This window comes from Perognathus longimembris, chromosome 3, assembly GCF_023159225.1.
Source record: "Perognathus longimembris pacificus isolate PPM17 chromosome 3, ASM2315922v1, whole genome shotgun sequence".
NCBI classification, from domain to species: domain Eukaryota; kingdom Metazoa; phylum Chordata; class Mammalia; order Rodentia; family Heteromyidae; genus Perognathus; species Perognathus longimembris.
In genome coordinates, this window is record NC_063163.1 from 72,714,766 (window position 1) to 72,736,913 (window position 22,148).

The 22,148-nt window shown below is 56.6% G+C and overlaps 1 protein-coding gene across 3 annotated transcripts; it reads right to left on the reverse strand.

Annotated features, from left to right (window-relative positions):
• Nucleotides 1–1,257: 1,257 nt before the first annotated feature.
• On the reverse strand, nucleotides 1,258–21,725 carry Kank2 (KN motif and ankyrin repeat domains 2). Of its 3 annotated transcripts, XM_048342228.1 has the most exons (13): nucleotides 21,668–21,725; nucleotides 19,985–20,189; nucleotides 18,995–19,110; nucleotides 17,384–18,499; nucleotides 8,255–8,383; nucleotides 8,079–8,181; nucleotides 7,310–7,549; nucleotides 6,142–6,229; nucleotides 5,704–5,923; nucleotides 4,986–5,128; nucleotides 2,798–2,998; nucleotides 2,561–2,650; nucleotides 1,317–2,081 (listed from the first exon to the last, which is right to left on the reverse strand). In XM_048342228.1, the coding sequence occupies exons 3-13, from the start codon at nucleotides 19,029–19,031 to the stop codon at nucleotides 2,028–2,030; spliced, it is 2,421 nt and encodes an 806-aa protein (XP_048198185.1). In that variant the 5' UTR covers nucleotides 19,032–19,110; nucleotides 19,985–20,189; nucleotides 21,668–21,725; the 3' UTR covers nucleotides 1,317–2,027. The 3 variants fall into 3 exon arrangements, with proteins under 3 accessions (XP_048198187.1, XP_048198185.1, XP_048198186.1); XM_048342229.1 differs by lacking the exon at nucleotides 19,985–20,189 and having other exon boundaries at nucleotides 21,668–21,715; XM_048342230.1 differs by lacking the exons at nucleotides 2,561–2,650; nucleotides 21,668–21,725 and having other exon boundaries at nucleotides 1,258–1,380; nucleotides 2,768–2,998; nucleotides 19,985–20,504.
• Nucleotides 21,726–22,148: the final 423 nt, after the last annotated feature.

The window sequence follows — 22,148 nt, forward strand, 5'->3', positions numbered from 1 at the left end:
TCCACAACAAAGCTGGAAGTGGAGCTGTGGCTCAAGTGGTAGAGCGCTAGCCTTGAGGGAAAACACTAAGGGACCATGCCTAGGCCTTGAGTTCAAGACCAAGGAACAGCACAAGAAGCAAAGCAGAAACAAGCACAAAAACCCCAAAGCACTGAATTATCCATTACTTTATTAAATTCTCTTTAATTTCTAAAAAAGATTACAAAAAAGATACTTCATTTACGTGTAATACTGTCATTATGGATGTACCGTAGTGAGAAGTGAAAGGTCAGGAGTACATGGGGGTAGGGACAAGGTCTGAGGCCTGAGGAATCACAGGCAGACAGGGACTTAGTAGGAAGTTGAAGTCACACCCCTCTTGGGCCAAAGGCACCCAGCTTTTCCAAAACATCCTAAAGCCACACCTTCCAACATACCAGCAACTGCCCCCAAGCCAGGCTGTTTTTCTAAATGTACACATACACTCTGCAATCCACGTATCCACCCATCCACCCACCCTTCCATCCATCTACTCATCTACCCGTCCACTCACCCATCCATCCATCACCCATCCATCAATCCATCCACCCACCCATCCACTCATCCACCCATCCATCCAGACTCTCTCTTTGGGCCCTCCAAGATCCCAAGCTTAAGCTTTGTTTTTTAATCTTCACAACAGCATCTCCCTTTAGCCCAGGCTCTCTCTGAGTTTCAGATCCTCCTTCCTCAGCCTCCTGAGTGCTGGGATTCCAGGCATGATGCACGATGCCCGGCCCAGCTAAGCCTTTTTTTTTTTTTGTCTTTCAATAAAACCCAAAGTGAGCCAGACTACATCAAAACAAAAAAGCTCCTTTGGTGGGAGGGAAGACAGCATTTGCTTGACTTAGCAGAGGAGAGCATGGGGAGGGAGGGGGGCTGCCTCTGACCTGGGAGGCCCCGCTGACCACAGGGGAGGACCTGTACAGGCCAGAGCTCACGCCCTGATTGCAAGTACGCAGAGAATTCTTTCCCTTTTTCTGACTCACCACGCAAAGGAACAGGAAAGAAAACTGTGTTGAAATTCTGGGGACCAAAAAGAAAATGAAGGGCTGGGAATATGGCCTAGTGGCAAGAGTGCTTGCCTCCTACACATGAAGCTCTCGGTTCGATTCCCCAGCACCACATATATGGAAAACGGCCAGAAGGGGCGCTGTGGCTCAGGTGGCAAAGTGCTAGCCTTGAGCGGGAAGAAGCCAGGGATGGTGCTCAGGCCCTGAGTCCAAGGCCCAGGACTGGCCAAAAACAAAACAAAACAACAACAAAAAAAAAGAAAATGAAAACCAGTGGCTAGGAAGGGCATGGTGAGTGGCCTGCCCCATTTCCCGAAGGCGGGCACCTGGCCGTGGGCCGGGCCAGTGGCTGGCGTGGCACTCGGCCTCTTTAAATGTGCCCGCCTGCAGCCTAAACCACCGCGTGGGGCTCGGGAGGCAGGGCCGCTCTGAGAACCAGATCCTCTTCTTTCTGTGGGTCCTTGGGGCTTTCTAGAACTATCTAGCAAGGCATCCTTGGGGGGACACTGGCTGCAGTGTCCTGAGCACCCCAGTTCCACCCAGGGAGAGGTTACATTGTCCCCGAAAACCAACCAGGGTGGGCAGTGAGCAGTGTGAGAGGGGGAGGGCGGCCAGCCCAAAGCCACCTGGGAAGGGACCACTGAATGCTAAGATCTGGGGTGTGGAGGCAAACATGTGACATCCAGCCCCTCCCTGCTCCCCGCTCCCCTGTTCCCTCCTCTGACCACAATTGCTGATTGCCCCCCAGATCTCTGCGCAGCCCACACCCCCAGGCGCTGGCACCCTCCAGATGGGGATTCAGCTTTGGTTTGTACTGTGGTGCCTTGAGGGGAAGTGGAGAGAACCGCAGGATTCAGACTCCTGTAGATGTTGGGGCTCCCCCTTCAGGGGTGAAGAGAAGACAACAACCAACCAGTCTTTTAGATCTGGGCCTTGGGGAATGGGAGGCAGGGAGTTGGGGGGGGGGTGACAGGGAAGGGTGGGGGTCCCCTGTGGTTACTCCTCAGCTGAGGACGATGCTGGACTGTCATCGTCTGACATCGGGGCGAACTGTATCAGAAGGGAAAAGGTAGAGAGGGTAGTGAGTGACAGTTCCGGGCCGGCTGGGGGGCAATGTCGAGGGGCTGGGCAGCACTGTAGGCAGTGGGAATGGCACATGCAAAGGCCCTGGGGTGGGAGCAGGGAGGTGCTCCAGCCACTGCGGCCAGAAGGAAAGAGGGTGGGCCTGGAACCACATGCTCCTGAGTAGCTGGGGTTCCCAGCGTGAACCCCTACACCTGGATTCTAGGCATTTCCTCATTTACTGTATTTTCCACATACAATGTGTTCATTGGGCCTGAACCCCACAGAAGCCAAGTTCTAGCTGTATTTCTTGGCTGAACACCTAGTGACCACGAGTGAGCGCTTAGAGACACAGGGGGCCTGTGCTGATGGCGGGGCCTGCGCCCTGTCAGCGCTCCATTCCTCCCTCCCGCAGCGCCAGGCCATGGGGACCCCCACCCACCGCACCCCCCTCGCCTGAGACTCACGGAGCACTTGATGTTCAAGCGGGAGTACAGCATGGACGCGATCTCGCTCTGCCCGGCATCCAGGGCCACCATGAGCGCGGTGCTGCCGTCCTGCAAGGCATGGCTGCCGTCAGGGCCCCCTGCGCCCAGGCTGCCCGCCCGGGGCGTGTGTGCGTGTGTGTGTGTGTGCGTGCGTGTGTGTGTGTGTCCTGGCCATGTGCCCCAGACTGGTGGGGGGAGGACCCCGCGGGGACTCACGCGGTCCGTGAGCGCGGTGTTGCAGCCGGGCACGGCCAGCAGCAGCCCCGTAATCTCCTTGAAGCCGTGCTCGCAGGCGCACATGAGGGCGGTGGAGCCATCGTCGTCCTGGGCGTTGACGTCCGCGCCACAGGCCAGCAGCGCCTTCACCACGTCCACGCGGCCGTGGCTGACCGCCAGCATCAGCGCCGTCTGCCCCGCCTGGACAAGGCCGGGGGGGCTGTGGCCTCTGCACCCACTGGCCAAACCTCCGCCCATGCCCCTCCTCGCCCTCAGTGGCTCCCATGTCCCCTTTGCCTAAAGACTTCCCTCTCAGCAAGCCTCTGCCCACCCCATGCCCACCCACTGCGGGGCCCCCAACTCATAGAGGCAAACACATCTAAAAACTCATCCAGCTAAGATCCGAACCCCTGTCCACGTAAGGGTTACACCTCAATAACACAGCAGATGGAAAAGCTGGGTACGGGAGCACACACCTATAACCCCAGCATTTCAGAGGCCGAGGCAGGAAGACTGTTGACTTCAGGACCAGCCTGGGGCTGGGCTGGGTGGGGGGTACAAACAACTCAGGAGGCTGAGATCTGAGGATCCAGGTTCAAAGCCAGCCCAGCCAGGAAAGTCCATGAGACTCTTTTCTCCAATGAACCACCAGAAAACCAGAAGTGGCACTGTGGCTCAAAGTGGTAAAGTGCTAGCCTTGAATGAAAAAGCTCAGGGACAGTGCCCAGACCCTGAGTTCAAGCCCAAGACCACCACCAACAACAAAAAAAGACCTGCCTGGGCTACATAGCAAATTCCAGGCCAGTTTGGGGTTACAGAATGACAACCTTCCTCCTTAAGTCTCGAAAAACAAAAAAAGAAAAAGAAAACAAACCCCCCAAAACATGCAGGGCTGGTGGCTTACACCTGTCATCCCGGCTGCTCTGGAGGCTGGGATCTGAGGCTCACCTTGGGATTCGAAGCCAGATCAGTGCTTGAGACTCATCTCCAATTGCCAGCAAAAAAAGCTGGAGGTAGAGGCATGGCTCAAGTGGTAGAGGGCCATCCTTGAGCCAAGAAGCAAAGTAGAAGCACAAGGCCCCGAGTTCAAGCTCAAGTTACCACACACACACACACAAAGAAAAAAATTAAATTGTGACCCAGCTGTGACAAGGAATGAGACAGGACAGTATTTGGGATACGGAGGATACTGCAACATAAATTTTGAAAACACTGTGTTGAGTGAGAGACACAAGAGGTTACACATTGCTTTGTGACCGTCGCTGGGTCAGAGATGCCAACCAAGGCCTCCTGTCACTGAGATACATTCCAAGCCCTGGAAGGCTTACCACTCTCCCTCGGTATTGCCCAGGCAGGCCTCTGGCCATGATTCTATGCCCTCCAGACATCTGTGCCCACGGTAACATGCCACAACATGCCTGGCTTGTTTGCTGAGATGGGCTTTTGCTAGCTTCTTTCCTGGGCTGGCTTTAAACCACGATCCTCTGGAGCTCTGAGATTACAAACATAAGTCACAGGGCCTGACCCTGATTTTCCTGATTGGTCTCACTGTGGAGCTCAGCTCAGGCAGACTGCGAACCTGAGATCTTCCTGATTATCTTTCCTAAGCCTCGTGAGTGTTGCAGTTTTTTCTGAACTAAAAACAAACAAACATCTTTTTTGTAGGTACTAGAGGTTGAACGCTGAGCCTAGGTGCGATCTGATCCCTTAGCTCTTGTGCTCACAGCGGACACTCCACTGCTACTTGAGCCATAGCTGTACTTCTGGCTTTTTGCTGGTTCACTGGAGATAAGAATCCTATAGCCTTTCCTGCCCTGGCTGGTTTTGAACCTTGATCCTCAGATCCCAGCCTCCTGAATAGCTGGGATTACAGGTGTGAGCCACTGTTGTCTGGCGCCTTGAACTTTTCTTTTCACTGGGCAGTACTGGGTTTTGAACTCAGGGTCTTGCATTTGTTAGGCAGGTACACCACCCTGCCCTATCACTGGGCCCCACCCACCACTGGATCACGCCCCTGTGCAGAGCCCTGCCCTCTGCTAGCCACGCCCAAGCTCCTGTTCTCTTTTGAAGAGGGTCTCTTGTGTTTGCCTTTGACCTTGAAGAAGTGATGCTGCCTCCCAGAGCCTCAGTTTCCCCGTTGGCCTGGAGCCTGTCCCCTTGGCGTGGAACTGGGCTCCTGAGCCCGCACCTGGCTGGCCTTGGCATTTACATCTCCCAGGCGGAAGAGCTGGTCCACAGTCTGGATGTCGTCCTGGGTCTTGAGCGTGGCCAGTGCAGTGAGCATGATGGGGCTGTAGCCGGCCCGATTCTGCTTGTCCACCTTGCACACACCTGTGGGGTGGGGCACACGGTGCCAAGGGTGAGCCCCCATCTCCGGGGGCCCTGTGGGCTATCTGGACCCCCTTTCTCATAGGGAAAGTCCCATCCATGGTGGGGGGCTCCCCTTCAAGGAGGGACCCCCACAAGGGAGACTGTTTTTGGCTTGGGTTATCTTGTGGATGCTGAGCAACAGGAGCGAGGCAGACCTGTGAATCTGTCTTTAGACCCACCCGTGTCCTCCCCGCCATCAGACTGTGGGCTCAGCCTCCTCCATCAGACCAAGGGATGTCTCATTGGTGGCCCAGGCCCCTCACACAAGGGCTTCAGGCAGGTGGCCACCATCGGACAGGCACATTCAGGGATGATAAAAGGACAGGGAGATTTTGCCGCTGGGGCCGCTGTCCTCCTCCCTCAGATGAGAGAAGTGGTGCCTCTTCCATCAGACTGGGAGGGCAGAGCCTCCTCCAGCAGACGAGGGTGCCACCTCCCTCATCAGACAGGGAGGGCAGCAGTGCCTCTTCCCCCGAGCCGTGGGGAGGGTCTGGTCGGAGTGCAGGAGGGCAGGGTCCCCACCCTGGGCCCCTCACCGCTGTCCAGCAGCTGCCGCACCACGGGGAAGTTGGCATGGGACACGGAGTAGTGCAGGGCAGTGTTGCCGTTGCCGTCGGCGATGTTGACCACATAGTCCAGCAGGCGCGTGGACATGGCGCGGAAGGTGACCAGGTGGCGGCGCACCAGCTCAGGGTGGGCGTCGCTGCGGCAGGCCAGGCGCAGCCACTCCTGCAGCACCGTGGTGTAGGCCACCTTCTGCGCATGGCAGCAGGTGGGGGGCAGCTGAGCGGGGTGGCCTGGGACGGCCCCAGACCCCCACCCCACACCCAGGCCGCACACCCCCACGCCCAGGCCCCTAGGCCCCCCTTCCCACCCCCAGGCCTCCCAGCCCCACCCCCAGGCCTCCCAGGGCCCCACCCCGCCCCCAAGCCCCCAGGCCCCACCCCCTTGCTCAGGGCCCAAGTTCTCAGTACCAGCTCCCGCTCCGTGAGCGCATTGGCATTGTCCAGGTACTTTTCCAGGGCCAGGCAGGCCGAGATGAGGTCTGGACTCAGCTCCATCCTGTCAGGGCCCGTGGAGGGGTGTGACTGAGGGCATAGTGGGGCCCCAAGCTATCCTGGGGGGGCCAGGGTGGGAACCCTGATTTGCACTCCACCCCACAGAGCAGGCCTGGGGAGCACAGGATCCTTTTCTGGTCTCACGTGATGGGTCACTGCCTTTGATTTCCTTTTCAGACAGGGTCTTGTGCTTTGGGACACAGACCGTTATTCCCCCATCATCACTTCTTGTGTGTAGTTGTTTTGGAGACAAGTCTCACAAACGGTGCCCAGGCTGGCCTCAATCCCAATCCCATGATCCTAGTGCCACCTCACTAGGAGTTTGCTGGAATTACAGCTGTCAGCTACCCCACCTGGCTCTTGTCAGATTTCATTGGGGGAGGGGGAGAAGAAAGAGACTTATAAAGTGAGATATAAGGAAAAAGTTTTCCTGGATTGCTAAATGCTGCTGTGGGAAGCCTGAAGAAGAGCTTCAGCCGGGCACTGGTGGTTCACGCCTGTCATCCTAGCTACTCAAGAGGCTGAGATCTCAGAATTGTGGTTCAAAGCCAGCCTGGGCAGCAAAGTCCGTGAGACTTTTTTTTTTTTTGTCTATCCTGGGGCTTGGGACTCAGGGCCTGAGCACTGTCCCTGGCTTCCTTTTGCTCCAGGCTAGCCCTCTACCACTTGAGCCACAGTGCCGCTTCTGGCCTTTTCTGTGTATGTGGTGCTGGGGAATTGAACCCAGGGCTTCATGCACGCTAGGCAAGCATTCTGCCAATAAGCCACATTCCCAGCCCCTCGTGAGACTCATCTCCAATGAACCACAAAAACCAGAAGTGGTGCTGTGGCTCAAAGTGGTAGAGCACTAGCCTTGAGCAAAAGAGCTCAGGGACAGTGCCCAGGCTCTGAGTTTGAGCCCCACAACTGACAAAGAAAAGGGCTTTGATGCCCTTACCAAGGCCTCCAGATGTGGGGAAGCTCAGAAGGGGAAGTTCTGGCTCACCAATTCAGACTACCATGTGCAGGACTGCCAGGAGGGACGGAAGACACAGGAGTCCCCCCACCCTAGAGAGTCTGACGCCCTCCCACCCAGGAAACTGACCGGATTTCCTCCTCCGAGTTGGACCCTGCCGCCCCCTCGGCCGAGGGCACATGCTGGGATTCCCGAGACAGCTGACACGGTGGGCGGCCAGTACGGACCACCGCTGCCCCCGCGGGTGTCTGCTGGGGGGCTTCAGCCTCGCTGGGAACCCTCACTTCTGGCTCGGGGGCCTCGTTCTCTGTGCTGTCATTGTCTGAGAAGTTCTCGGCCGTGCTGGAGTCTTCAGAAGAGGATTCATACCTGAGGAGGAAAGGCGGGTAGACAGGGGCCAGAGCGGGTGGGTAGGAGGGGTGAGGACAGAGGTTGGCCCTGGCCCCCACCCGGCAGAGACCTTCTTATTTCCCTCACAGCTTGTGGACCTGAACTTGTGATCCTGCTTCTGCTGGGATTACAGGCTTGCACTACCATGCCCACTCACATCAGTGAACTCCGTACGAATCAGTCCTTCTCCACACTTCCAGTTTCTCATGTCATCTGCCCCCTCCACCTCTGAGCCTTTCCTTGGGCTTGGCTCCTGCCAGGGGCGCCCACTGCACCTCAACAGCTGCCATCTGTCCCCTCTACACCCTGCCACCCCCCACCCCATCCAAGCTCCATCCACCCAGCCCTCAGCACTCAAGATCCCACAGGACAGGGACCAAGGCAGCTCTAGAGCCCAGGCAGGCATCCAGTTTCCCCAAGGATCCAGCAAAGCTAGGGGCTCAGGATAAGTCCTGCTCAGTCCTTTGTGTGCAAGAATGAGGGTGGAGGGATGGGGGTGCCCTCTCACCCGCCATTGACCTCCACAAACTGGAGGCTCCTCCTCTGGACTGCAGGGTCTGGGGCCGCCTCTTTGAGCTCTGCGATGGACTCCACTGCCACAGAGTCCCCACCTGGGGGGCAGAGGGGGTCAGGTCAGGCTCTGGGGGTGCATCTCATGGTGTGTGTGGGGGCACTGCCAATCACCTGCACCGCTGGCCTCCTGTGGCTCGGGCGAGGGGGCCGCATGCTGGGCGGGCTTGCAGCTGGAGGTGTCAGAGTACACTGCAGACTCCGGGGGGGATACGGGGGACTCTGCAGAAGTCTGTGCGAGACCTGGAGAGACGCACGGTATGGTTCAAACCCGGGGCCGCACCACAAAAGTACAGCACCACAAACCCAGCAAGCCAGGGGCAGAATCATCATCTTGTGTTCCCCCCGTCCCCCACCCCTGGCCCCGTTTCCCTCTGCAGGGCATCGGGAAATGGAGGCCCTGGTTACCCCACAGTCCTAGCACAAGACAGGCCCACACCCAGCTTGCTGAGTGATTTTCTAGAAAGTCAGGTGCAGTGTGGTCAACAAGCCCAGAAGCAGCTCCTCCCAATGCTGTGGGACCTGGGGGTGAGGCAGGGGGCGTGGCCTGGAGTAAAAGCCATGCATGCTCATGGGGTCAAGGGGACCTGAGGGGTCAGGGGCTCAGAGAACCCCACGGCAGCACAGAACAGAAACACCTGCCAACCCACAAGAATGTGAAAATGACAAACTCACTTATTTTTAAGTTGGGATGACAGGCGTGGGTCACTATGCCTAGCAGCCTATCAAAAAACCCTAATTATTCCTGGTTGTTGTTGTCCTTGTTGTTGTTTGGCCAGTCCTGGGGCTTGGACTCGGCCTGAGCACTGTCCCTGTCTTCTTTTTGCTCAAGTCTAGCACTCTACCAATAAGCCACAGCGCCACTTCTGGCCTTTTCTGTATACGTAGTGCTGAGGAATCGAACCCAGGGCTTCCTGCATGCTAGGCAAGCACTCTACCACTAAGCCACATTCCCAGCCCCTATTTCTGTTTCTGAGGTAGCAATCTTATTTTGGTCATGGGGCTTGAACTCTGGGCTGTCCCTAAGCTCTCCAGCTCAAGGCTAGTGCTCTACCACTTGAGCCACAGCACCACTTCCGGTTTTCTGGTGGTTCATTGGGGATAAGAATCTCACAGAGGGCTGGGGATATGGCCTAGTGGCAAGAGTGCCTGCCTCATATACATGAGGCCCTGGGCTCGATTCCCCAGCACCACATATACAGAAAAGGCCAGAAGTGGCGCTGTGGCTCAAGTGGCAGAGTGCTAGCCTTGAGCAAAAAGAAGCCAGGGACAGTGCTCAGGCCCTGAGTCCAAGCCCCAGGACTGGCAAAAAAAAAAAAAAAAAAAGAATCTCACAGACTTCCCTGCCCAGGCTGGCTTCAAACCCCGATCCTCCAGCTCTCAGCCTCTGAAGCAGTTAGGATGACAGGCATGAGCCACTGGCGCCTGTTCTATTGGAATGCACTGAGTTCTCTAGGGTTGGGCACCTCTCTTATTCCAAGTTCCCCAGGACTTCCCGCCAGGGCCCACCCCGCACCCCCAACACTTCAGACCAAAGAATGTCAAGTCCCCTTAAGGACTATCATGGTAGGACAACAGCCTAGTCAAGTTCACTGCGATCAAATTCGGTAAAGGGGGCCCCACCCTGTCACAGACCAAAGGCCCAGACAGGGCAGGGCTGGTGGGGGGGACATGGCTTGGCTCCCATGGAGGAACCAAGAGCAAGTACCAGGTTACATCAACCTTCTAGGGAGGGCGGGTGTCCTGGGCTGTCCCTGAATTTCTTTTTGCTTAAGGCTAGCCCTGAACCACAGCTTCACTTCCAGCTTTTTAGTGGTTAATTGGAGTTAAGAGTCTCATAGACTTTCTTGCCCAGGCTGGCTTTGAACTGCGATCCTCATATCTCAGTCCCCTTTATAGTTAGGATTACAAGAGTGAGCCACCAGTGCCCAGCTTTCTGAGTTAAAAATTTCTCTTTTCACCAGTCCTGGGGCTTGAACTCAGGGCCTAGGCACTGTCCCTGAGTTTCTTTTGGTCAAGGCTAGCGCTCTATCATTTGAGCCACAGCGCCACTTCTGGCTTTTTGTGTATGGGTGCTGAGGAATCGGACCCAGGGCTTCATACCTGTTAGGCAAGCACTCTACCACTAAGCCACATTCCCAGCCCTCTTCTACTTTTGTTATTATTTTTGTGTGTCAGCTTTGGGCTGGACCTAGAGTTCCAGGCTTGCTGGGCCCCACCCTGGGTCTTCTGATTTTGCTTTTTAAACCTTAAGAATCAATTTACGTTAATAATAATAATTTTGGGAATATGACTTAGTGGTAGAGTGCTTGCTTCATATACATGAAGCCCTGGCTTTGATTCCCCAGCACCACATATATAGAAAACAGCCAGAAGTGACGCTGTGGTTCAAGATGTAGAGGGCTATCCTTGAGCAAAAAGAAGCCAGGGACAGTGCTCAGGCCCTGAGTCCAAGGCCCAGGACTAGCCAAAATAATAATAATAATAATAATTTTGTTAATAATAATAAGCTGGGGGCTGGGGATATAGCCTAGTGGCAAGTGCCTGCCTCGGATACACGAGGCCCTAGGTTCGATTCCCCAGCACCACATATACAGAAAACGGCCAGAAGCGGCGCTGTGGCTCAAGTGGCAGAGTGCTAGCCTTGAGCGGGAAGAAGCCAGGGACAGTGCTCAGGCCCTGAGTCCAAGGCCCAGGACTGGCCAAAAAAATAAAAAATAAAAAAATAATAAGCTGGACGCTGGTGGTTCACACCTGCAATCCCAGCTATTCAAGAGGCTGAGATCTGAAAGGGGTGTGTGTGGAATTCAAAGCCAGCCAGGGCAGGAAAATCTATGAGATTCTTATCTTCAATCTATCACCCAAAAGTCATAAGTTGAGCTGTGTCTCAAGCGGTAGAGCACTAGCCTGGAGCACAAAAGCTCAGGGACAGCACCCAGGCCCTGAGTTCAAGCCCCAGAAGCTGCCCCCCCCCCCACGCAAAAGACAATTTGAGGAAAGAATCTGGGTGTGCAATCACTATGCACAGAGGTGTTATTTGTTCATTTATTTAGTGCGCACCCCCTCCAGGGCTGGATCACTTGGTACAGGACAGACAAATGCTTCTCATCAGCACCTGTACTGATAACCTGGCATGGTACACAATGATGTCGTAAGTGTCAAGGTGGTAGAGGACAGGCCCACCTGAGCACTGAGCATAAATGCAGAGTTGATTGTGTGACATGTCACAACTCCTCCAGGATGATGACTGTGGGAGGATTTTGTAAGTTCTGTGCAAATCTACACTGCTTATAAAAGGAGCTGGAATATCTGCAGATTTGGGGGGAGGGGGACTTAGGACCAATCTTCCTCTACCAAGGAAACACTGAATTTGTGCGTGCGTGTGCGTGTGCGTGTGTGTGTGTGTTCTGGTCCTGGGGCTTGAACTCAGTACCTGGGCACTGTCTTTGGCTTTTACACTCATGGATGGTGCTCTACCACTTGCGCCACAGCTCCACTTTCAGCTTTTTACTGGCTCATTGGTGATAAGTCTTATGGACTTTTCTGCCTAGGTTGGCTTCAAGCTGTGATCCTCTAGATCTCAGTCTCTTAAGTAGCTGGGATTATAGGTGTTAGCCACTGCTCCTGGTTGAATATATTCCTGTGAATCCACTGGAAAACCAGACACACTGATCCTAACCTTTACTCATGAGGACTTCAGACAACTTCACAGAAGTGACAAGGTGGGGTGTGGTGGTGTACGCCTGCAGTACCAGCCTATAGGACTGGGATAGGACAACTACCAGATAGGACAGACCCAGGAGTTTCAAGCCACCTGGGTAAAACAGCAAGATTCCAAGTCTTACATAAAACCACCACTACAAAAAAAAAAAAAAAATCCTAGGGCTTGGGGGTACAGCTCAGTGATAGAGTGCTTGCTTGCCCTGCATGCACAGAGCCCTGAATTCCAGACCCAACAGAAAGAAATACCCCCTCCCCCCAAAACAAAACAAATTCTACCAACCAAGCTTCCTCAGCTGTGAGCCACACTAAAAGAGGCCGCGGGCCAAATCTGGCTGCAGTTTGCCATTCCTTATTCTGGAATATTCCAGGAATGTTTGTAAACTACTCCTAGAAAAATGGCACAAGTCTACAAAGCAGTGAGTCACAGAGGACCCTGAGCAAGAGGCTCCCAGCAAAACAACAGAGACGCAAGGGAATGCAGGCAGGAGACATGATGAGTACCAAACTGTCCAAAAGGTGAAGAAAAACCAACAACCCATGCAGACGGGGATGCTGGGATGGGGTAACCTATTCTGACGATAAACACCCTAGACCACAGAGGGACTGGAGGAACTGGGCTCTTCACGCCTGGAAGCCCAGCCATGCAGTAGGCTGATATCTGAAGATCACAGTTCAAAACCAGCCTGGGAGGAAAGATCATGATATTCTTATCTCCAGTTAACCTTGAAAAAGCCAGACTTGGAGCTGTGGCTCAACTGGTAAAGTGCCATCCTTGAGCAAAAAAGAACAGGGGAAGCACCCAGGTTCTGAGTTCAAGCCCCAGGACTGGCAAAAGAATAAAGTAAAAAAAATAAAGACAGGGGTTGGGAAGGTGGCTTACCAGTAGAGTGCTTGTCTAGCATGCATGAAGCCCTGGGTTCAATTCCTTAGTGCCACATATAGAGAAAAAGCTGGAAGTGGCACAGTGGCTCAAGTGCTAGCCTTGAGCAAAAAGAAGCCAGGGACAGTGCTCAGGCCCTGAGTTCAAGCCCCCAGGACTGGCAAAAAAAAAAAAAAAAGAATAAGTTAGATTTACAAATTCCACTGTGAAGAACTGTAAAGTAGAGAAGCTACAAAAATTAGACTGGGAGGATGCAGCGGGTGGTGTGGGCGTGGCCTCGAGGAAAGGCGTGACTAAGCGATGATGGGCAGGTCTCTGTTGCCGGGGGCGTGGCTCCACGGGCAGACTGCTGGCCTAGCATGTGCAAACCCCTGGTAGCCATCCCCAGCACGGCAGGGGAAAAAAAGCAAGTACAGTGGAAAAAAATAAAATGCCTTTCCCCCCTTGTTTTTCTGAAACACAATACCATGTAAGGAAATTAAATAGGGAGCCGGCATATTTTTCAAATATCTACATGAATTCCCTGGAAGGTAGAGAATAAGAAATACTCAAGGGTGTGGCAGAGCTGTGGGCCAGCTCCAAGGGAGGCTGACTCCTGGAGGTCATCTGAGAGCAGGAGTGGAAGAACACAGAAAGACAACAGAGTGAGATCTGACTTGCTAAGAAGTAAAGAAAGAAAACAGCAATGAGACTGGGTGGGACGGCTGAGGGGTATGTGGACAGCACAGAGACTGGCATACAGCTACGGCCTGTGGACATCATTTTTCCATTGCTAAGTGGTTGGGAAAAATAAAAAGAATACTGTGCCGGGTGTTGTGGCACATGCCTGTAATCCCAGCTGTTAAGGAACACAGAGTAAGAGGATTGGTATCTCAAACTAGCCTGGGGAAAAGTCACCAGACACTACCTGGAAAATAAACTGAAAGCAAGTAGGGCTGGAGGCATGGACCAAGTGGAAGAGAGTTACTTATGTATTCAGCATGAGGATGAGTTCAAACCCCAGTTCTACAAAAAAAAGAATACTGTTTGGGCTGAGCACTGGTGGCTCAGACACATAATCCTAGCTACTGAGGGGGCTGAGATGGGAAGACTGATGTTCAAAGACAACCCATGCAGAGATTCGTCTCCATTAACCAGCAGAGGGAGGGAGGAGGACTCATGTGCAGACTGCTGGGGCCTAGAATTGGATGAACACAATACTAAGCTCCTGAAGTCCCAAACTATTGTCTTAAAGTTGTTTTTCTGCGCCAGATCTTGCTCTGCAGCCTGAGGTGGGTTTCCACTCATGATCTTCCTCAGTGTCCCAAGTGCTAACTTATCAAGTCACAATCACTGAGTTACATCCAGCTTTGGGGCCAGTGCCCCAGCCAGAAGTGTGGGAGTTAAGCTGGAAAATGACAACAAAGTTCTCAAAAAAGAAAAGGAAGGCTGGGAGTATGGCCTAGTGGCAAGAGTGCTTGCCTCCTACACATGAAGCTCTCAGTTCGATTCCCCAGCACCCCATAAATGGAAAACGGCCAGAGGGGGTGCTGTGGCTCAGGTGGCAGAGTGCTAGCCTTGAGCAAGAAGAGGCCAGGGACGGTGCTCAGGCCCTGAGTCCAAGGCCCAGGACTGGCCAAAAAAAAAAAAAAAAAAAGAAAAAAGAAAAAAGAAAAGGAAGGAAAGAAGGAAAGAAAGAAAGGCAGAAATGTTTACACCAGTTACACCTGGGCAGCAATGCACTGACAAGGGAATTTTTTTTTCCCTGTACTCAACCCAATGATGGTTCTGAATGGGATCAGGGAATTTCACAAGTTTGAGAGAATGTGCCTTGGAGGGGGTCTCCAGGCTTCACCCTACCCCCCCCCACTTTCCTCACCTCCCCCCTCTCTAGGTGTAGGATGGAATTCCAGCTCTGTTGAAAAGTGGCTGCTTTTCATCTGCCTCCTCCAGGGAGGCTCCCAGATTTCTTGGCCAAGCTGACCTACCCAGCTGAACTTGGGGCGGCACTGAAATCCTCACTCTATCATGTGTCATTTCTTACACTATCACAGGCCATGTGAGTCCTCAGTACCTTCTTCCTGTTCTCACATACCCCATATCCTACTCCTAATAAACCCAAGCCCTACCTGACCCCAGGGCCTTTGTCCCAACTGCATCTTACCTGGAATACTTTTTTTTTTTTTAATCTCTTTGCTCACTTGGCTGTTTTTTGTTTTGTTTGTTTTTTGGTCAGTTGTGGGGCTTGAACTCAGGGGGCTGAGCTTTTCTGTTCAAGGCTAGCATTCTACCATGTAGTGCCACAGCTCCACTTCTGGTTTTCTGGTGGTTAATTGGAAATGAATCTCACAGACTTTTCTGCTTGGGCTGGCTTTGAACCACAATCCTCATATCTCAGCTTCCTGAGAAGCTGGGATGACAGGTACCAGCACCTGCCTTTGCTTTTGTTTTTTTAACCTTGCCACAAAACCTAGACACCTGCCATGACTCAGTGTCGTGCTGAAAACTTAACACAATTCATAGTTTCTTTTACTGCAATGCTGTTTATGGAACCCAGGATCTCCGGCCTGCCTCGCAGGCATCCTACCTCGGAGCCACGCTCCCAGCCACGATTTACCTTTAGGACTCACATTACAAAGCCAGCCCCCAGGAAAGCCCGGGACACTCTCATCCAGTGAAGCTGGAAGTGGCGCTGTGGCTCAAGTGATAGAGCACTAGCCTTGAGTAAAAAGAGGCTCAGGGACAGCACCCAGGCCCCGAGTTCAAGCCCCAGGACCAGAAAAAAAAAAATAATAATGCGATGACAATCCAGTGTCAAAACCCTCAACAGGTCCATGAATTCAAGAAATGAAGGGCACACAGGCCAAAAGGCCAGGCCAGGGTTCAGAAGCAGGGAAAACAGAGCTGCAGATGGTTTTCTGAGATTGAGCTGGCTGAGCAAGGAGTGAAGTGAGACAGGAGGAGGAGGGACTTCCAGGGGCAGCAGCTAGCACAGGGACTCGGCATCAAGATGCACACCTGGGGTTGGGGATATGGCCTAGTGGCAAGAGAGCTTGCCTCGTATACATGAGGCCCTGGGTTTGATTCCCCAGCACCACATATACAGAAAACGGCAAGAAATGGCGCTGTGGCTCAAGTGGCAGAGTGCTAGCCTTGAGCAAAAGGAAGCCAGGGATGGTGCTCAGGCCCTGAGTCCAAGGCCCAGGACTGGCCAAAAAAAAAAAAAAAAAAAGATGCACACCTGTCCTCCGGTCAGGAGGTCTGTAACTGCTCCATAAGGCATGTCTGGAATGGAGGCACCCAACTCTCAGACTGCAGGGCTGGGCCGGGCAGGCCTCTGGCTGGGGGCCAGAGTGGCAGGGCTGAGTGTCTGAAGTGACAGGGAACCCAGGCACGGTGCCCCCAGCTTGCCAGAACCACCGTCCCTGAAAACAGCCAGGCAGATGAGCAGTCTCCTTAGCTACAAACAGGGTATACCTGCAGATGAGCTGAGTGGAAGCAAAACTGCCAGGTGCTGGCAGCTCACGCCTGTAGTCCCAGCTACCCAGGAGTCCTGGTTCAAAGCCAGCCCGGGCAGGAAAGTCCATAAGACTCTTAGCCAATTAACCCACTCAAAAACTGGAAGTGATGCTGCAGCTGAAGTGGTAGGGCACAAGGCTTGAGCGAAAGAGCCCAGGGACAGCGCCAGGCCCTGAATTCAAGCCTCAGAGCCAACACACACATCTAAAATGCACATATTGAGCACTTTCGGTATATGTGGAGTCACAAGTTCTCTAGCAAGCATTCCACCAAAACCTCACATGGAGGAAAACTCAGGTCCAGAGAGGGGAAGTTGCTCACCCAGGGCCGCTCAGCACCCTAGGTATAATTAGAACCCAACCCAGCGGCGGACAAGGCCATCTTCAGCCCCTCCTTGGGAGAAACGCTGAGCACAGCGCCCCGTGTTCCCTGGCTGGGGTGCCGGCAAGCAGCTGTGCTGTAAGTATGAATCATTTTGGCAGCTTCTCCCCAGCCAGCTGACAAGTCTGTACCCCTTTCCTGGCACACGCTCGGTACTTCCTCTGGGGATGGGGGAGTACCTCCCTCCTCTGCACAGGGCCACAGGAGTCCCGCCCCAGCCCCCACTGTGGCCCTTGGGATCTGGGAGCCAGCGCTGTGACTGCTCCCGCCATGAGATTTTCACTCTTGCTATGTGGACTGAAAGGCTCCCCTAGACACGGAGTACCTTCATTCCAGACCCCTGGCACAAATGAGGGTCACCTTCCTGTGGCCTCAGAAGCCTCCATGGTCAAGACAGGACCAGGACAATAGGTGAGTGACACACTCCAGATGACACCCGAACCCCTGGATCCTGCTGTGCCTGAAGCCGACCCTCAGTTATATGGACAACATATTTGCTTCCTATGGCTCAATGGCTCCAACCACGTAGGGAATGCACACAAGGTTGTTTTTTGGTCCAGCATGTTGGGGGTCTTGGGGAATCTCGCTCGTCCCAGCCCCCTCACCTAGCTTCAGACTTTCTAGACGTTTCCAACAAGCAGCAATGCCAGACACCCCATTTCTCTGCCTGCTCCCCATAGCTCTGAGCTCTGAGGTGGGGATCGCACACGAGGAGGGCCAGCGACAGCGGCTGGTGCCCGGCCCGGAGCCTTCCCACTCACCGGCTGCCGGGTCGCAGCTGCGCTCCGTGATGCTGATCTTCTTGATGGCGTGGACATGGCCGGTGGGCGCGGCGGCGGGCGCGGGGCTCGGGGCCTCCAGCACCTCGTGGCTGCAGAAGACCGCAGGGCTCTCGGGCCCGGTGGCAGCGAGCGCCCTCAGGCCCGCCCCGTGGGGCTCCAGGTCCTGGGCTCGTTGGGCCGGGGCCCCGGCCGCCGTGCTGGCCGCCACCTCCACCTCCCGCGGGCCGTGCACCACGCGGACGGTGTCCACGCGGCCGGGGCTGCCAGGGGCGCGGGGCTGGCGGGCCTGGGCCGCCCGCAGCTCCTGCAGTGCCCTGTGCAGCTGTGTCTCCAGCACGGCTACCTTGGCGGCCAGCGCGGCTTCCCCATCGGGCAGGCCCAGGTCCCGCTCGCGGACCCAGGTGCCCACGCTGCGCGCGGCCAGGCCCGTGTCATCCGCGGCCGTCGGGGGCCCCAGGAAGCGGCGGCTCCGGAGCTGCACGGCGAGCTGGCGCTTCTCCTCCTGGAGCACGGAGAGCTTGACCTGGAGCACGGGGATGAGCTTCACCTGCTCCTCCAGCTGCCGCAGCTTGCGCAGCGCCGCCGCCATCTGCTCGCGCACGTGGGCCAGGTGGCCGGCGCTGGGCGCCACGGGCGTGGACAGCCCCGAGCCGCGCGGCGTGGCGGGCGGCAGCGCGGGCGTGGCCAGCGAGCCCGTGGAGCCCGCCAGCGAGCCGGCCGAGCCCGCCAGCCCCGGGCCCACTTGCGCCTCCAGGCGCCGGCGCGCGTCCAGCAGCGTGCGCTCCACGCGCGGGTTGACGCCCGCGGACGGCCCCGAGCGGCCGCAGGACGAGAAGGCCGAGTGGCGGCTGTCGGCGCTGGCCGTGGAGCACAGCGATTCGGTGGACGTCCACCATGAGCCTGCGCCCCGCGGCAGCGAGCCCAGCCGCGGCCGGCGCTGCACGGCCACGCGTCGCAGCGTGTGCCCCTTCTCGATGTCGTCCACGTACTTGAGGAAGTCCAGGTCCAGCCGGTACCCATAAGGTGTCTCCACCGAGTACGGCGGCGGCTCCGCCTCCCGGGCCTGGAACGGCGGCGGTGTGGGGCCTGGGGTCCCTGCAGAGACACAGCCCTTGCCCCTGAGCGTGGGGCCCCCTCACAGCCTCAGGCCTCCACCGCACAGGGCACCAGCACCCTGATGCAGGACCGGGCCTCCTCCTTCAGACCCCTCACCACAGGGCTGAGCCTCCTCCCTCTGACCCTCACACCATGGGGCTGAGCCTCCTCCCTTAGACTCCCAAACCACAGGGCTGAGGCTCCTCCCTCAGACTGCATGGCAGGGCTTTGCCCTCTCCCCTCAGACCCCACAAGGCAGAGCTGTGCCTCTTCTACCACACACATGACAGGGCAGTGCCTCCTCAGACGCCCCCACACCACACACAGGGCTGCATCTCCTCCTTCAGAACCCTCATGCCAGAGCTGTGCCTCTTCCCTCAGACCCTCATGAGAGGGCTGTGTCCCCTCCCTCAGGCCCCCCACATTCCAGGGCTGTGCCTCCTCCCTCAGGCCCACAGCAGGACCCTGCTCCCCAAATCCCTGGCCTGAGCAGACCTGGGAAGGGGGCTGGCACGTGCAGAACCTGAGCCATCCTCTTGTCTGCAGACGCTGGTCAGGAGCTGCTCCCGGGACTGCAAGTCAGACTGCCTGCAGCACTGGCTGCAGCTGACCTGGGGAGTCATCGAAAGGGGGTGGGTGTCAGGAAGAATGTTCCAGCGGAGGTGGGGAGATGTGCCCACTCCCTCCATGCTGCCCCACCCAGCCCCAACCCAGGACCCTCACTGAGATGAACGCCCAGCCCAGCCCCAGCCAGGCCTGGAACAAAGAAACCAAACCTCCCCACCCGTGTGCACATCTGTCCAGCCCCTGGACAGGCTCCAGCTGTTCCCGCAGCCTGGCCTCCACACAGCCTGGGGGCCCCCAGCCCGCAGCCCCACCCATCCTGTCCCCCTCCCCTCAGCCCAGGCCACCAAGAAAGATAGGGGTGAGCCCCAGTGGGGGGAGGGCTGAGAACATCTCCCAACAAAGATCAAAGGAGACAGACACGCAGGGGGCACAGGGAGATGGAGCAGGGACATGAGGGAACCCCTAGGTGACCCCCAAACAAGAAAGCCAGGTCAGGTCGGGCCCAGCAGGAGAGGCAGCAAGTTGGGAAAGCTTTCCCCCACCCAGTTATGGAAAACGATTTTCTCTAAAAATAAACAGTTTCACTGCCCGGCTACACAGAACTTCCTGCCCCCCTAGGATGTGTCCGGCGTGGGGGGCCGCATAACAGGGCCAGGGTGGAGGCCGGGGAAGTCATAGGGGTGGGAAGCAGGAAGTAAGAGGGGGCTCCTGGGGGCTGTGAAAAAGGAGGGACAATCAGGACCTCTCACTAACCACCCTTAAGCCCTGGATGCTGGCCAGGGACCTTTTGTCCCCGACACCCTGATTGAACTTGGCCAATCCTTTCTCTGGTCTGACCTATAGCTACCACATGTACAGACATCTTGGGCCAGTCTCACTAACACAGTGGCCTCTTCTGGCCTACGGGCATTTGGGTACCTGGGAAGACCAGCCAGGTGGGGCACCTGCCAGGCATGAAGGCGGGCTGGGGCTCCAGGTACAGCTGAACTTGAGCTGGTTTTCTTGTCCTGTCTTGCTTAGTCTCTCTTCATGGCTTTGTGTCTCTCCATGTCTCTGCGTCTCTCTGCACTTTTCTCTCCCTGTCTCTCCACGTCTCTGTCCTTGCTCTGCTGACTTTCAACACCTGGAATGCAGGGTGACTGATGATAGGGAATTAGGTTTTCCATCTGCATGCCTGGAGCCTCACTCCCCTCTGGGCAACAGGAAGCTGATCTAAAATATTTTCGGGGGACCTAAGAAAGACTTCCCAAGGGTAAAGGTTACAAAGGGAATAGCCTGGGAGACAGGGTCTTGGAAGTAGAGCAAATAATAACTGCAATAACAACAACATTTTGTGTGTGTGCCAGTACTGGAGCTTGAACTCAGGGCCTGGGGGCTGTTTTTTGCATTCAAGGATGGCACTTTACCACTTGAGTCAGGGCCCCACTTCTGGGCTTTTTGGTGGTTCATTGGAAATAAAAGAGTTTCAAAGACTTTCCTGCCCTTGCTGGCTTTCAACAATGATCCTCAGATCTAAGCCTCCAGAGTTGCTAGGATGACAGGTGTGAGCCACAGCCCACCCATAGCTAGTAACAACTCTTTACAAAAGGTGGAGCAGGCTGGAAATGTGGCTTTGCAGTAGACTGCTAGATTCCTCAGCACCACATAAAAAGAAAAAGTCTTAAGTGGCGCAACTGATGCAGAGCTAGCCTTGAGCAAAAAGGAAGCCAGGGACAGTGCTCAGGCCCTGAGTTCAAGCACCAGGTCTGGCAAAAAAAAAAAAAAAAAAAAAAAGGTGGAGAGGTAGCATCCTGCTTTACAGGTGAAAGAACAGAAAAGGGACAGTGACTCTTGTCCCGTGGGAAGCTGACAGGGCCAGGACTTGAACCTAAGCCCAGCAAATCTGGCCAGGGCGCCCCCCACCTCACCCTTCAGCCCCATGCACGGTGAGGGGGTGCGCACGGCGTCCTCTATGGCAAGATGGAGCAAGCCAGGGAAACAGAAGCGAGAAGTAGGGGTGCCTGCTAAGGGTGGGGTGGGCAGAAGAAAAGAGGAGACAAGGGGGAGGAAGGGGGCTCCGAGACGCGCGCGCGGGGGGGGGGGGTCTCCTCAAAGCATCTCCCCAGCAGCCTCGATGGGTCACGGGTTTTCCAGCCCCTCTCTCCGCCCCGAAATCGGGGGAGGACCCCGCCCCATGCGAGGGAGGCGGGGCCGGCGGGGTCCCCCGCTAATGGCAAACAGCTGCGGCTCCGTCCCCGCCCGGCCGCCCAGCCACCCCGCCGCCAGGCCCAGGCCCAGCCGCGGCCGGACGCCTTCCCGCCGCCTGGGGGCCGGGCCGCGGGGCCCAGGGGCAGGGGGAGGGGTGGCGGGGCGAGAGGAAGGGGCGCCCCGGGAAGGAGGGGCCCCGGGGAACGGGCTCCGGGCACAGTTGGGGACCAGGCGGAAAAGTTTGGACACCCCGGGTGAAGTTGGAGGCAGCGGCTCCGAGACGCCTGTCCGTCCCCCGCCCCGCAATCTAACGCCGCAAGGCTGGGCCCCGGAGGGAGAGAAAGGGAAGGGAAGCGCACTGGAACCCCCAAACCTGGACTCGAACCCCGGCCGCCCCAGCCCCGCGAGTCCTACCCGCCAGGCGCGCTCCGGCCGCCGCCGTCCCCGCCGCCCCGTGCGTCCTCCGCGCGCCGCCGCCCGGCCGCCGAGGCCACCCCCACAGCCACGCCCTCCGACCGACACGCCCACCGCGCGGGACACGCCCCGCTGCTCGGCCGCCCCGAGGCCACGCCCACCGTGCACCCACGCCCCCACCCCACTGCCCGAGCGCCCGGGCCGTGCGGCGGCCTAGGAGAGGCGGGCCGCGCGGGCACCTGTGGGGCAGGTACCGGTGCGGGTCTGGGAGCGTCGGGTCCCATGCTCAACTAGCAGTCCCGGGACAGGAACCCCGCCCGTACTCCCGCCGCGGCAGGGGGCTGGGCGGCAGAGGGGAGGGGAGGGGCGGGCGCGGGCCCAGCTGGGGGCGGGCCCGCGGTGGCGGCGGGAGGTCACCCTCCCCCTTCCCCCTCCCCCCTCCTTCCCAGGCCGCACGGGGCTGGAAACAGCCCAGCACAAG

Coding starts and splice junctions, on each gene's coding strand:
- Kank2 (XM_048342228.1), bottom strand. CDS start 19,031: ATGGCTCAGGTTCTGCACGTGCCAGCCCCCTTCCCAG. Junction 8,182..8,254: donor ACAGGAGGCCAGCGGTGCAG/GTGATTGGCAGT, acceptor TCTGCCCCCCAG/GTGGGGACTCTGTGGCAGTG. Junction 5,129..5,703: donor GCGGCAGCTGCTGGACAGCG/GTGAGGGGCCCA, acceptor CCCACCCCACAG/GTGTGTGCAAGGTGGACAAG.